Genomic DNA, 15,566 nt, shown 5'->3' on the forward strand with positions numbered 1-15,566 from the left:
CCACCCTCCTGGTTGCATCCTTCTCCTTTTCTCCCTCATTTACTGTCATAACTATGACAGGAAGAGGTCATGTGACCAGTTGTAGTTCCACTTTTCCACTCTGATGTTGATGTGAAAATGTTGTTCGTTTAGAAGAAGAACAATCTTTATTTGTCACAAAGCACATGCTTTGGATGGTGGCCGCTGAAATGAGGCCTCTGCATTTAACCCATCCTTCCTCCAGGGCCACAGCCAGGAGCAGAAAGAAACAGTCTTTATTTGTCACACAACACAACACATGCTTGCACACACACGCACATGCTTTGGATGGTGCCGATGAAATGGTTCCTCTGCATTGAACCATCCTGGCTTGTCCTTCCTCCGGGGCCACAGCCAGGAGCAGTGGGCAGCGTACGTGGACGCGCCCGGGGACCTGGTGATAAGTGTCCATCGCTGGTCAGACCATGATGTGTGAATGTTTTTGGGTGGGGGTCCTTACTGACGTGAGGTGGAGGAAACCCCATGTGAGCACGAGGAGAGCATGCAAACTCCACACAGAAAGGCTCCTATTTGGGAAATAATTCGCCGGAGCACGGTGCCAACAGCGCCCCAGGCGGGAATCGAACCCAGGACCTTCTTGCCTCACAGGACAGAGTTGTTGCAGCAGTTGTTGATGATTAAAGATGAATAAAGAGTTTCATTGCAGCTTGACAGGTTCAACTCCACTTGCAACTCACTCTGTCCTGGATACAACAGAACAAATACTGTGCAGTATGTGCAGCATGCTGACATCACAGGTTAAAAAAAATCCCTATATATGTAATAACATAAACATATATGTAGACACACGATGAAGAACACCACCTCATACAAGCTCAGTCACATCTTTATTCAACAGTGTTCACTCTTTCACTTTCTCTTCAGGTTCTTTTCTTCGTTGGACTCCTGCTGTGAGCTTTAGCACCTACGAAGATCCACTCAGAGCTGCTCCTCAGCTCATCTCTGACCCAACCCCTGAGCAAGTCACAGCAGCGTCTGTCTCTTCATTTCAAGCACAGACTGACAAGCTGCACATTCAAGAAACCTTTACATGTACCAGTACAAGAGCACAACAAACAACCCATGAAAAACTCTTTGTACCGTCAATACTAAACTCATACATTATGATGATAATGCCATATCACCTCCTCCTTCTCTCCTCTCCTCTCCTCCTCCTCCTTCTCTCCTCCTCCTCCTTCTCTCCTCTCCTCTCCTCTCCTCCTCCTCTGCTCCTCCTCTCTTACGTCATATAACATGACTGGGAGCAGCGGGTGTTTAAAGGTGTCGTTCAGCCTCCGGCCAACAGGCAGCGCATGCTCACAGCTGGCGGATTTCGCGCACGCTCAGTGGTGAAAGCGGAAGTAAAGCAGAAGTGGAACCGACGTGTCGGAGCTGAACTTGTTCACAGCGAGGCTGTTATTCCTCACTTGATATCAGGTTAGTATGGATATTATTTATGTCGTAGAATGTATTTTACTCAGATTGTTATGGAGATGATCCAGGTCCACACACAAGTAGTTTTCCAGATGTTTTCATCGGAGAGAGGATCGAAACAAACGTTTCCTTTATTTCGCCGACATCCTGTTGTCGATAAGAGATGACGTCATCCACAACTTGACACTAATAGTAACTATATGTGTGTGTGTATATATATATATATACACACACACACACAGACGTATACAGATGCACACACATATATATATAATAGTCAGTGATACTACTACTCTGTTGCTACTACTACTTGGTGTTACTACTACTTAATGATACTTCTTTTCAAGTAATACTACTACTCAGGGAAACTACTCAGTTACTACTATTCAGTAATACTACTACTCAGTAATACTTCTACTCAGTTATACTACTTAGCGTTACTACTACTCAGTAATACTACTATTCAGTGATACTGCTCAGTAATACTACAACTCAGTGTTACTACTATTCAGTAGTACTGCTACTCAGTGATACTACTGCTTGGTGATACTACTCAGTCGTACTGCTACCCAGTAATACTAGTACTCAGCATTACTACTATTCAGTTATGCTACTTTGTGTTACTAATACTCATGTTACTACTCTCTCAGTAATACTACTCAGTGTTACTACTACTCAGTTGTACTACTACTCAGTGTTACTACTATTCAGTAATACCACACAGTGATACTACTCTGAGTAATACTACTCAGTGTTACTTATACTCAGTGATAATACTCAGTAATACTATTCAGTGTTACTACTACTACTCGGTGTTACTCCTACTCAGTTTTACTACTACTCAATGATACTGGGTAGTATTACTTAGATGTATATTGTACTCACTCATCAGATCAATTTAGTTCTTGATAAGTATTTATTATTTTTTTAACAAAGTGTTTATTGTAATTTATACAGCGATATTATTTGTTTATTACTACACTTCCTGTTTGTACAGGACGTTGGCGGTTCCTCCATCATGGCGGCTCTGGCAGCAGACGCACCCCCCCGCAGGATGAAGAGGAGCAGCTTGGCCGACATTCCTCCTGACGAAGCCCCGCCTCCACGCCCAGGATCCTTGGTGTCTGGAGGAAGGAAAGAAGTGGAGAGAGAGACGGAGACAGGGCGGAGGACAAGAAAAGGCAAGAAGAAAGAGAAGGAAGGAGGAGAACGTGGGAAGAAGAGGACGAGGACGGAGGAAGGGGGGGGTGTAACCGTGCTAGCAACACAAACTGCGGTTCCCATGGCAACCGCCCAGGCTGTAGAGGATGGAGAGAACAGCATCACCGAAAAGAAGAAAAAGAAAAGGAAACTAGCTGAGGAGGGGGGTATGGTAACCGTGGTAACAACACAAACTGACTCGGTTACCATGGCAACCGCCCAGGATGTAGAAGGTGGCGAGAACAGCATCACAGGAAAGAAGAAAAAGAAGAAAAGGAAACTAGCTGAGGAGGGGGGTAGCGGAACCGTGGTAACAACAGAAACTGGCTTGGTTCCCATGACAACCGCCCAGGCTGTAGAGGATGGAGAGAACAGCCTCACAGGAAAGAAGAAGAAGAAGAAAAGGAAGCGAGATGAGGATGGGGGTAGCGTAACCGTGGTAACAACACAAACTGACTCGGTTCCCATGACAACCGCCCAGGCTGTAGAGGATGGAGAGAACAGCCTCACAGGAAAGAAAAAGAAGAAGAAGAAAAGGAAACTAGATAAGGAGGGGGGTAGCGTAACCGTGGTAACAACAGAAACTGACTCGGTTCCCATGGCAACCACCCCGGCTGTAGAGGATGGAGAGAACAGCGTCATCAAGAAGAAGAAGAAGAAAGGGAAACTAGTTGAGGAGGGAGGTACAGTAACGCTGGTAACAACACAAACTGACTCCTTAGAACCAGACATCTCAGTTTCCATGGCAACTACTCAGTCTCGGCAGAGGAAGAAGAAAAAAAAGGTGGAGGAGGAGGAGGAGTGGAGTGTCCTCCAGACGGAAACGTTCAACAAAGACAGAGTAATGGCTGCGTAAGTAGTACTGAATTCTGAGGGAGTGGAGTACTGAATACTGAGGGAGTGTAGTACTGAGTGAATGTAGTACTGAATACTGGCGGTGTGTAGTACTGAGGGAGTGTTGTACTGACGGAGGACATGCAGGCGGGTGGAGTCAGGGAGGAAGATGCAGAATACAAGGTGTTGGAGGCAGATGATCCGCTGTGGCCACCACTAACGGGAGCAGCCCAAGGAGGAAGAAGGTGTGCTAGTTAGTACAGTGGGGTGTACTAATTAGTACAGTGTGGTGCACTAGTTAGTGCAGTCTGGTGAACTAGTTAGTACACACTGTCTTTAGTACTAATATGAAGTACTTCCTGTGTACTCAGGGAGGACGCCCTGGAGGAGCTGAAGCGCTATGTTCCAGATGTCCAGACCAGAGCTGCTGACATCATCTCCCACATGCTACTCTACGACCTGAAGCGCTTCAGGAAGTTCAACAGCAATGGTAGGCAGCCGGAAAACAGCCAGAAAACAGCTGCTAAACAGCCGTATATAGCCGCTAAACAGCCACAAAACAGCCGTATACAGCTGCTAAACAGCCAGTGAAAAGCTGGAAAACAGCTGCTGAATAGCCGCTAAACAGCCACAAAACAGCCGTATACAGCTGCTAAACAGCCAGTGAAAAGCTGGAAAACAGCTGCTGAATAGCCGCTAAACAGCCACCAAACAGCCGCTAAACAGCCACAAGATTGCCGTATACAGCTGCTAAACAGCCACAAAATAGCCGTATACAGCCGTACTGTCCAGCGTGTACTATCCTGTTTGTTCTACTCAGAGCAGTACTGTGTTCCTCCTGCAGGGATCGCTCTGCGTACCGGTCGCTGCTCAGGGGAGGAGAACCAGAAGATTCATCAGAACGTTGAGAACTTCCTGTCTCTGACGGGGATCTCCTCAGCTGGTCACCTGTTTTACCCCCAGAGATACCCTCAGGAGGCCGCGCAGATCAAGAAGCTGCGAGTACAGCACCGCTTCCTGGAGAAGATCGGTACTGCAGCATACATACTAATACACTCAGTACACAGTAATACACACAGTAATACACATACTCTCTACCTGTCTGTCTCTCTCTACTTGTCTGTCTCTCCAGCTGAAGGAATTCCAAGGACTTGCCACAAGGTTTATATTCGTGCAAAGAAGATGTTCGACAAACTGAACTACCTGGGGAGGTCAGAGGTCACCATTCAGTCAGTCAGTCAGTCAGTCAGTCAGTCATTCAGTCAGTCAGTCAGTCAGTTGACTTCATTTTGGTGGTTAGTTCAGGTAGGTAGATGAGTTAGTATTTGAATTAGTTAAGCCCATCAGTTTGATAAGTTAGTTGTATGTTGTTGACCAGGTTCAGCGAGGAGGAGAACCATGCTCTGAAGAAGCTTCAGACTCTGCACGGAAACGACTGGAAGACCATCTCCCTGAGCATGGACCGCAGCATCTACAGCATCCAGAAGCGTTTTTCCATGCTGGGTAGGAAGCCGAGCACCAACCCAGGCTACCTCTGACAGTCTAACCTCATGTAGCAATGGATATTAGCGTGCTAATGTCTGAACCTGCGGTGTCTAGCCACCAAGGGGGGCCCATGGGAAGATGAGGAGCTGGAGCGGCTGATGGCGTCGCTGAAGGTCCACATGGAGAAGCTGGCGAAGAAGAACCAACAGGAGAACCCTGGTGCTGGGGGGCTGTGGGTCACCAGGGACCAGCTCTGTAAGACGCTCCCCTGGAAGGCTATCAGCGAGCAGGTCCAGACCAGGTGCTGGACCCAGTGTCGGGTAAAATGGTCAGTAGGCATCGTCATGGCAATATAATGGTTTGGACGGAACAGGCTCAGGAGCATGAAGGTTTTTGATCCGGGGGTGGGCTGGTTTTGATCTCTCTAGGTTCTCCTGTTTGAAGACCAAATTGTCTCGTGGTCGCAGGTCATTGTTCAGTGGAGGACCACGGACTGTCCAGGCCAAGATCGACCTTATCAACAGGTGACCTCTAAATTCACAGAGCTGTGTTTGACCTTGAACCTTCTGGTTGACCTTTAACCTTCTGATGTATTCGCAGCTTGTACAGTCTGGACGTGGAGGACGTCGTGGACATCGACTGGGACACAGTTGCTCTGGCTGTTGGGTGAGTCTCAACTTCCTGTGGACGGTGGCCATCTTGTGTGGTGGTACTAGAACTGCAGGATGTTTGACCGTGTTTGAACGACGTGTTGTTGTAGGAACGTGTCTCCTTACGACGTCCAGAAGATGTTCCACAGACTCAAGGTCTCCATGGTTCCTCGATGGTCACATCTGTCCTTCTGCGGTGAGTAGAGCTCTGACTGTACGTAGCTCTGACTGTACATAGCTCCTACTGTACGTAGCTGACTGTACATAGCTGATTGTGTGTAGCTCTGACTGTACGTAGCTCTAACTGTACATAGCTCTGACTGTACATAGCTGACTGTATGTAGCTCTAACTGAACGTAACTGACTACGTAGCTCTGACTGTATGTAGCTGACTGTACGTAGCTCTGACTGTACATAGCTCTGACTGTACATAGCTGACTGTATGTAGCTCTAACTGAACGTAACTGACTACGTAGCTCTGACTGTATGTAGCTGACTGTACGTAGCTCTGACTGTAAGTAGCTCTGACTACATAGTTCTGACTGTATGTAGCTCTGACTGTACGTAGCTGACTGTACGTAGCTCTGACTGTACGTAGCTCTGACTGTACATAGCTGACTGTATGTAGCTCTGACTGTACATAGCTGACTGTACATAGCTCTAACTGTACATAGCTCTGACTGCACATAGCTCTGACTGTACGTAGCTCTGACTGTACGTAGCTCTGACTGTACGTAGCTCTAACTGAACGTAGCTCTGACTGTACGTAGCTCTGACTGTACGTAGCTCTGACTGTACGCAGCTGACTGTACGCAGCTCTGACTGTAAGTAGCTCTAACTGTACGTAGCTGACTGTACGTAGCTCTGACTGTACATAGCTCTAACTGCACATAGCTCTGACTGTATGTAGCTCTGACCGTACATAGCTCTGACTGTAGGTAGCTCTCTCTACTTCCTGTAGATATAATGGACTATCTGAAGGAGAAGGTCGTTCCCAGGTTGATGCTGCGGCTCCTGGAGACCAACCACGGGGATGTGCAGGAGGAGGTGCAGGAGGAGGAGGTGCAGGAGCGCTTCCTCCTCTCCGACATGTTCTCCCTCAACGAGGTGTACCAGGAGCTGGACAACACCGACTGAGAGCGCCCCCTGCTGCCCCCAGCGCTCATCTGCCCCCCCCCCCCTTATCCCCTCCGCTGGTCCTGGCTTTACGTGTGTGTGTTGTTCAATCCTTTGTAACTTTTCTTTAAATTGTAGTTTTTTTATTAAACTTATTTTTTATTGAAAACATTTTGATGATGAGATGTTGGTGATTTATTTATTATCACACTGTACCAGTACTGTAATACTACACATTGTATTACAGTACTGTAATACTACACATTGTATTACGGTAGTGTAATACTGGGGTTGCCTCCACCATCACTGCTCACATGCACAGCGTCATGTGAGCAGTGATGTTTGTCCTGGTTCTGTCACTGCCACCGACGAACAACCAGCCATGATGAGAAAATACAGTGTGTGTGTGTATTTGTGTGTCTGTGTGTCTGTGTGTGTGTGTATGTATATATATATATATATATATATATATATTTGTGTGTGTGTGTGTATTAATGCACAGTATCATGATGCTTGTTGTATGATCCAGTGTCATGACGTGGAAAGTAAAGCTCAGAAGGAGGAAGCAGCAGAGAAACACCAAAAAGAGCAGTTTCAACACTTGACTTTTCATTGATAATGTTTAAAAACTCTGAAGGAAGCTGCGTCACAACTTAGCGTTTCTTCTTCCGTGTTTCAAACACTTCTCATTGGTCCTGCCGCTCCAGGTTCCGCCCACTGCTATATTACAGTTTTTCATTGGACGAATGTCTGTGACGTCGACCCGGACCGCGTTATGATTGGCGGATGCCTGGCAGGTCATAAACAGCGGCGTGTTCAAAATCTATTTCCCGAGGTGTGAACATACACACACGTCACTCAGGGATGGAGGTCGCAGACCGTGACGAGCAGGTGGCGGACATTTCAGACCAACTGTCCAAGTAAGTGACGTCATTTATGTTAGCTGACAACAGCTAACGAGCTAGCGGGCTAACGAGCTAACGAGCTACATCCAAACGCAACATCACAGCTGGCGAAGACGATGTTGTCTCGATCTAATATTTTCTAATAGTTGATCGATATTATTCCCAACACATCACTTTGTTTTCAAAACAAAAATGGAAAAAAAGGGGAAACTGAAGAAACACCAAAAAACCATGTAAAAATATAATATGTCATGTAATACATTGTCTTTTATTTGACCATAGGTTTTGATAACGTGATAAAGACTCGTTCCATCATCGAGGACAGCTAACTGTCCACGTCCAAACTCTGTTTACAACTGAGCCTGGAGCCGCTTAACACGGATCTGTGGGGAATCAACAGGTCACTTGATGGAGTTAGAGGAGAAGGAACAGACACCGTTTGTTTTTAAAACTCCTTTTAGGCGTTAATTCACTTTTCAGGCGTCATTTCAGTTTTTGGCAACACGCTGCGAGGAACAGTGTCTCAGTGTTTGAGTGTTTGTCTTGAAGAGGAGACTGAAGAACCTCTACTTCAGCATGTTCTGCATCTGGAACACAGAAAACACAAAGAATGCAAATATAACACCATGAATATATGTTCCTTTCACTGTGTCATTTATTATGGTTCATGTTATAACCAACTACAATTCAAATGAGATAAGCAAATTAATTATCTGTCGTGGAATACACACGTTATACCGGAACCAAATCTGACGTTGACTAGGAAACGAATGTTTGTTGTAGACCACCATTACTTTGGATATAAGCTTAATATCTAGGAAGTAATACAAATGCATGGTGGTAATAATTTACAAGCAGGTTCTGTCCTGAGGAAACACCCAATTGTTTTTAAATGTGACTGCTGATCAGAGTTAAAGTTGCTTCATAATGAAGACACGTTCTGTTTCAAGTCTTTTTTTTATTGCATTCAGAAAATGGAATGGAAGAGCGGGAAATGTATCTAAAGATAGTTTTAGTTTTGTAGCAGGATTCCAACCAGGTCCTTGAGGTGCTTAAATGTCGTTCTCAGTAACTGAAGTACTGCAATACCTTTAAAAACAGCTTAATTTGTGCTGAAGTGCTTGAAAAGGGCTTGAACAAAAAGCGTGCGTCCCCCTGGTTTTGTTATTCAAATCGGAACTGGACAAACATTTTCCACGATCGCTTTTACCACATAGATGATGCAGCGAGAAGTCCATTGAATCCACATGGTTGGAAATAGACAAGGAGACTTATAATAGATATGGCCATCATAGAAGAAGAATCTTTAATTGTCACGCGACACATGCTTTGGATGGTGCTGGTGAAATGTGGCCTCTGCATGTTTTGGGGTCCTTACTGATGTTAGATGGAGTAAACCCCATGTGAGAACATGCAAACTCCACATAGAAAGGCTCCTAATTGGGAGATAACCCACCGGAGCACGGTGCCAACAGCGCCCCAGGCGGGAATCGAACCCAGGACTTTCACCTTGCTGTGAGGCAGCAGTGCAATGCACTGTGCCACCGTACCGCTCTCTATCAGCTCTACTAATATAATGTGAAGCAGCAGGAATGAAGATCACATGGAAAATTGATCATATTTGCCCTTGAAGATGAAAAACTAGTGCTTAAAGTACTTGATAGTCCTTGAATTTGACTTTGTCATGCCAGAATGAAGCCTGTTATTGGTTTGTTTGACGCAGTGTGTAGCTGCCACAGACGCTGAAGGTTAAATTCTCTGCTTGGTGGAGTTACTCTGATGTTACTGTCACTGACGTCGTCTTCATCTCAACAGATCTCTGTCCATGGACACAGACGACAAGATGGACGCCTACCTCAGGTGGATATGACACAACAGCGAGGTCCTTCTCTTCCGTTCTGTCTTTATATACCAAGATATGATGGAGGGACGATAAAGGAGTGACAGGAAAAGACAGAATGACGGAGATGAATGTTCCTGCTCCACCACGCACATCTCAACTCAGCGTCCGATTTGGTTTCTTTTACACATTTCATTGAGTCTCAAACTGTGTCGTTTACCTTTTCTTGTTTTTTTAATTTTTTTATTCCAGACACATTAAGGAAGGTAAAGAAGCCGCACGAAAGGGAGATCTGTCCAAGGCGCTGATCCTCTTCAAGGTGGCACATGGCCTCCACCCGAATGACAAACTCAAGAACAGGATCAATAAAATCGAGGAGGCGATCAGTGATGAGGAGGATTTTGTCGACATCGAAGGCCTAACACTCTACAAGGACCTGCATGACCAGCTGTACGACCACCAGAGGGAGGGCGTGGCCTTCCTGTACGGCCTTCACAGGCATGGGCTGCAGGGGGGCATCCTGGCTGACGACATGGGTCTGGGGAAGACCATCCAGATCATCGCCTTCCTGTCGGGCATGTATGACGCTGAGCTGGTCAGCCACACCCTGCTGGTCATGCCCACATCGCTGATCACAAACTGGACCAAGGAGTTCTCTAAATGGACGCCTGGCATGAGGGTGAAGAAGTTCCACGGCACCAGCAAGGCGGAGCGCAGCAGGAACCTGAAGAAGGTTCAGAGCAGAGGCGGCGTTGCCATCACCACCTACTCGATGCTGATTCAGAACTGGCAGCAGCTGGCGTCATACAATGGCCAGGAGTTCAAATGGGACTACATGATCCTGGACGAAGCGCACAAAATAAAGACCACGTCGACCAAAACGTCAAAAAGCGCCCAAGCCATCCCTTCCAGAAACCGGATTCTGCTCACGGGAACTCCCGTCCAGAACAACCTGCGAGAGATGTGGGCTCTGTTTGACTTTGCGTGTCAAGGTGCACTCCTGGGCACATCGAAAACATTCAAAACAGAGTACGAGAACCCCATCACACGTGCCAGGGAGAAGGACGCCACTCCAGGAGAGAAGGCGCTAGGGCTCAGGATGTCTGAGAACCTGATGGCCATTATTAAGCCCTACTTCCTCCGTAGGACAAAGGAGGACTTGCAGAAGAAGAACAGTGCCCAGATGGGCCTCGAAAAGGGCCAGGGCTCTGACAACCCAAATGGAAACGGGGCGGTCATGCCAGAATTGAAACGGAAGAACGACCTTGTTGTTTGGACTTACCTGAGCGCTGCCCAGGAAGACATCTACCAACAGTTCCTGTCTCTGGACCGCATCAAGGAGCTGCTGACCACCACGCGCTCTCCTCTGGCCGAGCTCAACGTCCTGAAGAAGCTCTGCGACCATCCCAGGCTCCTCTCCGCCGCCGCTGCCTCTCACTTGGGGCTGGAGGAGAGGACGGACGAGCAGCAGGACGGAGACACAGAGCGGAAGCCGTGCAGCATCGACGGCATCGCTGACGAGACGTTGGTGTCTGAGTCGGGGAAGATGGTGTTTCTGATGATGCTGCTGGAGAGGCTGCGGGAGGAAGGGCACCGCACGCTCGTCTTCGCTCACTACCGGAAGGTTCTCGACATCATCGAGCGCGTGTTGGGAAATAGAGGCTTCAAGACGGTGAGGATGGACGGGACGATCACTCAGCTGGCCGAGAGAGAGAAACGCATCTCCCAGTTCCAAAGTGACAAGCGCTACTCTGTCTTCCTACTGACCACGCAGGTGGGCGGTGTCGGCATCACCCTGACAGCGGCCGACAGGGTGGTGATCTTTGACCCCAGCTGGAACCCCGCCACCGACACCCAGGCCGTGGACCGCGCCTACCGCATCGGCCAAACCGAGAACGTGGTTATCTACCGACTTATTACCTGCGGCACCGTGGAAGAGAAGATCTACCGCCGGCAGGTGTTCAAGGACTCTCTGATCCGACAGACCACCGGAGACAAGAAGAACCCCTTCCGCTACTTTAGCAAGCAGGAGCTGAAGGAGCTGTTCAGGCTGGAGGAGACACGCTCCTCCTCCACCCAGCTGCAGCTTCAGGCGCTGCACGCCCGCCATCGTCGCACCGACCCCGAGCTGGACGAGCATATCGCCTGTCTGCACTCCATGGAGATGTTCGGCATCTCCGATCACGACCTCATGTTCTCGCTTGAGGTGAACCACCAGGAGGACTCCCCTGAAGATGAGGAGGCCCACCAGTACATCGAGGGTCGCATCCGCAAGGCTCAGGAGCTGATGAAGGCGGAGTCGGAGCTGCACAAGCAGCTGGTGGAGAACGTGGAGCGCAGCACGGAGCCGACGTGGCTGCGACAGCCGGCCTCGGACCAAATACCAAATGGGAAGAAAGGTCAAAGCGGCAGAGCCAGCCCCCCGCCGCTACGCCCTGGTAGTGATTCCAATGCCTCTCCATCTTTGGTAGAACTGGACCTGTCTGTGTCCAGCAAGGAGGATGGCAGTCCCAGACTGAGGGGCGGGGTCATTGATCTCACCCTCGATGTTCCTCAGGCTGTGGATCTGGACCACGACTCCCTCCATCCCCGGTTGAAGATGGAGCCAAGTGTCGTGGAGATGGAGAACGTGGTGGAGGTGGAGACCGTGGTGGAGGATTTCTCAGCTGGTGACGCTGGAGGTTGCGACGCCTCTCTGGTTGACGTGACACCATGTGCTGCTGAAGAGCAAACGCAACAAAATGGAGTCTCCATGTCCATCCAGGACGACGCTGAGGTTCTCCAGCGCTGCGTGCGCGACGGGAACCCCAAGGTCAAACCGCCGCAGGATGAAAGACCCTCCGTCCTACAGACGTCGGGTGCCGGCTGGAACCCCGATACGCCTTCCAGAGACGGTTCGACAATCGCATCCTTAGAAAACAGCTTCAATCTCCAGCTGGAAGAGAGCGACTGGGACATGTTCCCAGAGCAGGAGGAGCAGGACACTGAAGCTGCAGATTGGAAGCTGCTGTCCAGGCTCAAGCTGGAGGGAAGCTTCGACGTCGACAGGTCCCTCTGCGAGTTGAGGCTCAGACAGAGCCTCAACGCCTCCCACGTTTCTGAGTCCAACGCTTCCATGGACAACTCCTTCATCACGACCAAGAAGAGGAAAGCGGCCGTGATCTACGACAGCGAGGATGACTGCGATGAAGAGGTGTCGCGGGAGGTGTCGCGGGAGGTGTCCGGTCAGTTCGGCGACTCCTTCCAGCTGCTGGGAGCCTCCACCCCAAAGTCGACTCACTCCACGTCGCTCGGTGGCCGGAAGAGTCTAGGAAAAGTCTCTGTGGCGTCCCGCCAGTCTCTGCTCCAATCCATAGTGGAAGACATGGACGATGATGATGGTGATGAAGACGATCGGGAGGTTTCAGAGAACAGCTCTGAGATTGGAGGTGATGAAGAGCTTGGTGGATTCTCTCTGGAGAAGCTGGAGTTGGAGGAGGAGGAGGAGGAGGAGGAGGAGGAGGAGGAGGAGGAGGAGGAGGACTTGTAGGCTAAGGAGCCTCGTTGGTATGAAGCGTGTCTAAGCAACGAGTTTTCCATTTGAAATAAAAATGATTGTTCATTTCATCTTTGTTTCTTCTAATGCAGATTATCATTCAAAGTTTTTAAGTCAAATCTCCACTTTTTCTTTACAGCTCAACATCCACCACAAGATACAGACGTTTGTTTTCCTCATAGTGCTATGGCACTGATAATAAGGTATTATAAGAATAGTACCAGTAATGCCCAAAGCTTTAATTCAGCCCAAATAAACACTGATTTTTTTCAATGAAATGACCATTTTTTAACCCGTCCTTAAATCCTCACTCTTATTTTGGAGTTGTTGTGGCCTCACATGAGATAAGAACACACATCTAACGCTCGTTACTGACGCTCGTGACTGACACTTTTAACTAATGCTCTTAACTGACGCTATATTGGATTCATTATCTGAGTGATATAGGTTTTTATAAAAGTCACTTTGTTATCCTACCCTCTGGATCTTTGATGGCTGTAATAAGTTTTTTTCTCTATCACGTTTCAATTGATTGGCAAAAAAATTACCTGATTTTTCATTTAATTAAAAATAATTCGCTCCTGTCCGTTGCATGAGGGTTTGTGTGTTCTGATGGATGATATTATCAAGTTGAGATGTAATTGTCCTGATCTCATTTAGGATTTGCTCAGTGGGTGAGTGGGCTTGGTGGGAGTGCAAGTCTTTTAATCGTTGTTACAGTTTATTTTGGCATCCTTGTCCTTTCTTTTTCTTGTGATTGGAGAATGAAGTAATACTACCTCTCAGAACGGTCTTCACTGTTTCCCAGAATAAGGATGGTGATATTTCTGGAGTGTGATTCAGTTCAAGGAAGGAAGTCAATTCTCTGAAAAAAATAAATGGTTAAATCCGTCAAAAGTGAGGTGTTAAACTGCCACCTGCCAGGAGGGTTCCCATTGTCTTCATTTATGAGGTTGAAACTAATCGGCCCGTGATTGGCGATTACAATAGGGTGGATTTCAGGATTAGTCGTTTTGGACATTACAGAGTTACTTGTCAAGAAAAAGTCAATTCTAGAGAAGCTTTGGTGTGGTGGTGAGTAATATGTGTATTCTCTAGAATGTAGGTTATTTGATCGCCAACAATCCCCAAGAGCAAGATCACTCATATATTCTTTTATAGTTTCAGACGAACGCCAGGGCTTGTGATTACTTCTGGTATGTGAAAGGTCTGAACTTGGATCCAGTATAATAATTGACTCAGAGAATTTGTTTTGACATTTTGAAAATATATTGTCAAAGAAATCTGGGTCATCCTCATTGGGGCCATAAATATTAGCTATGGTTCATTTGATGTTACCTAAAATCCCATTAGTCATTATGTAACGGCCTTCTGAGTCTGATGCGGTACAGCTCCTTTTGTCAGTCGTGGATCTCCCGGGGGAATTGATTGTTCATGCCCAGCGGGGTTCCTTTCAGCTCCTGTCCTTTTTTTTTAACCAGCTCCTTGTGCTTGAAGTGTTCAAACTTGGAAATGATGGAGCGGGGACGGTTCCCCACGCTGTGTCCCAGTCGGTGAACCTTGTGGAGAGTGATCTGCTTCACGGTGTCTAGGGAGTTTCAGGGCAGTGCGGAGGAAGTCTTTCCCCATGTTTTCTGGGGACTCGGTGTTGTTGTCTGAGATCCCAGAAAAGATGAGGTTGTCCCGCATGCTTCTGGATTGGATATCCAGGATAGTCTCTTTCATTATTATTTTAATTTTTTAAAACCTCTATCTCCGTTGTGACATGCTTCACAGAGGTTTTAAGATCTGCGTTGTCTTTTTGCACCGACCGTGCGGTGCAGTAAATCAAGACTGGCTTTGATCTGTGATGTCTTGGAGAAGTGGAACGAGCATGTCCAGCTTCTTGTTAATCTCGTCCAAGACACTAACCTCTACAGCGCTGGATATAAGATCGTCTGTGACGGTTCCTGAGTCTGTCTTCTTTCTTTTCGCTGGATTGTTCTGGTCCTGGTGCTCTTCCATCATGTACTCGTCACAATAATAATCAATATAATCCTCTAGGTCCTCCACTTTGATTTCATGCAGTGTTTTTTTTGTTTGTATAAATATTTTGCAATTTGCTTTGTTATTTGTCTGAGTTGGAGCAGGTTGTCAGTGTTTTAGACCCTGCAGCAGTGCGCCACCATATTGGATCTGTACTCTCTTCCGTCTTCTCGCGTGATCACAGCATGCTCCCTTGAACTGGCATCCTGTGACTGGGTGTGTTTATCACTGTGTCCACCTCATGCAGGATGAGGTTATAACCCAGTAACATCCACACACAAATGAACTAGATGTGGAAGGAATATGCGGGTTGAGAGGAGTGATATGGAACTGTCTGGAGCCGATGGAGGCACAAAGTCCAAACACCTCCCTGAAATCCCTATAAAGTGACCTTCTTTTCTCTTTACATACGTATTGTCAGTTCTATTACAAAGACCAGGTCCAGGACGATCCAGTGTCCGGCCTTCAAGGCAAACTCCCCTCCTTACCTCCCTCCACAGGTCGGTCACATCCTGCCCAGAGAG

The 15,566-nt window shown here is 47.6% G+C and overlaps 2 protein-coding genes across 4 annotated transcripts; both read left to right on the plus strand.

Annotated features, from left to right (window-relative positions):
* Positions 1-1,384: 1,384 nt before the first annotated feature.
* LOC307233307 (uncharacterized protein) lies at positions 1,385-6,908 on the plus strand. Of its 3 annotated transcripts, none has more exons than XM_080004623.1 (11): positions 1,385-1,455; positions 2,450-3,504; positions 3,858-3,976; positions 4,331-4,516; positions 4,619-4,697; positions 4,865-4,989; positions 5,086-5,299; positions 5,400-5,495; positions 5,572-5,637; positions 5,732-5,817; positions 6,583-6,908. In XM_080004623.1, the coding sequence occupies exons 2-11, from the start codon at positions 2,471-2,473 to the stop codon at positions 6,756-6,758; spliced, it is 2,181 nt and encodes a 726-aa protein (XP_079860749.1). In that variant the 5' UTR covers positions 1,385-1,455; positions 2,450-2,470; the 3' UTR covers positions 6,759-6,908. The 3 variants fall into 3 exon arrangements, with proteins under 3 accessions (XP_079860749.1, XP_079860750.1, XP_079860751.1); XM_080004624.1 differs by having other exon boundaries at positions 5,439-5,495; XM_080004625.1 differs by having other exon boundaries at positions 6,620-6,739.
* A 704-nt stretch (positions 6,909-7,612) lies between these two features.
* ercc6l (excision repair cross-complementation group 6-like) lies at positions 7,613-15,294 on the plus strand (the record flags this gene model as incomplete). Its single annotated transcript, XM_080004679.1, has 4 exons — positions 7,613-7,657; positions 9,458-9,502; positions 9,735-12,910; positions 15,290-15,294. The coding sequence occupies exons 2-4, from the start codon at positions 9,468-9,470 to the stop codon at positions 15,292-15,294; spliced, it is 3,216 nt and encodes a 1,071-aa protein (XP_079860805.1). The 5' UTR covers positions 7,613-7,657; positions 9,458-9,467.
* Positions 15,295-15,566: the final 272 nt, after the last annotated feature.

Source organism: Zeus faber (genome assembly GCF_960531495.2).
Source record: "Zeus faber genome assembly, chromosome: 7".
Classification (NCBI taxonomy): Eukaryota; Metazoa; Chordata; class Actinopteri; order Zeiformes; family Zeidae; genus Zeus; species Zeus faber.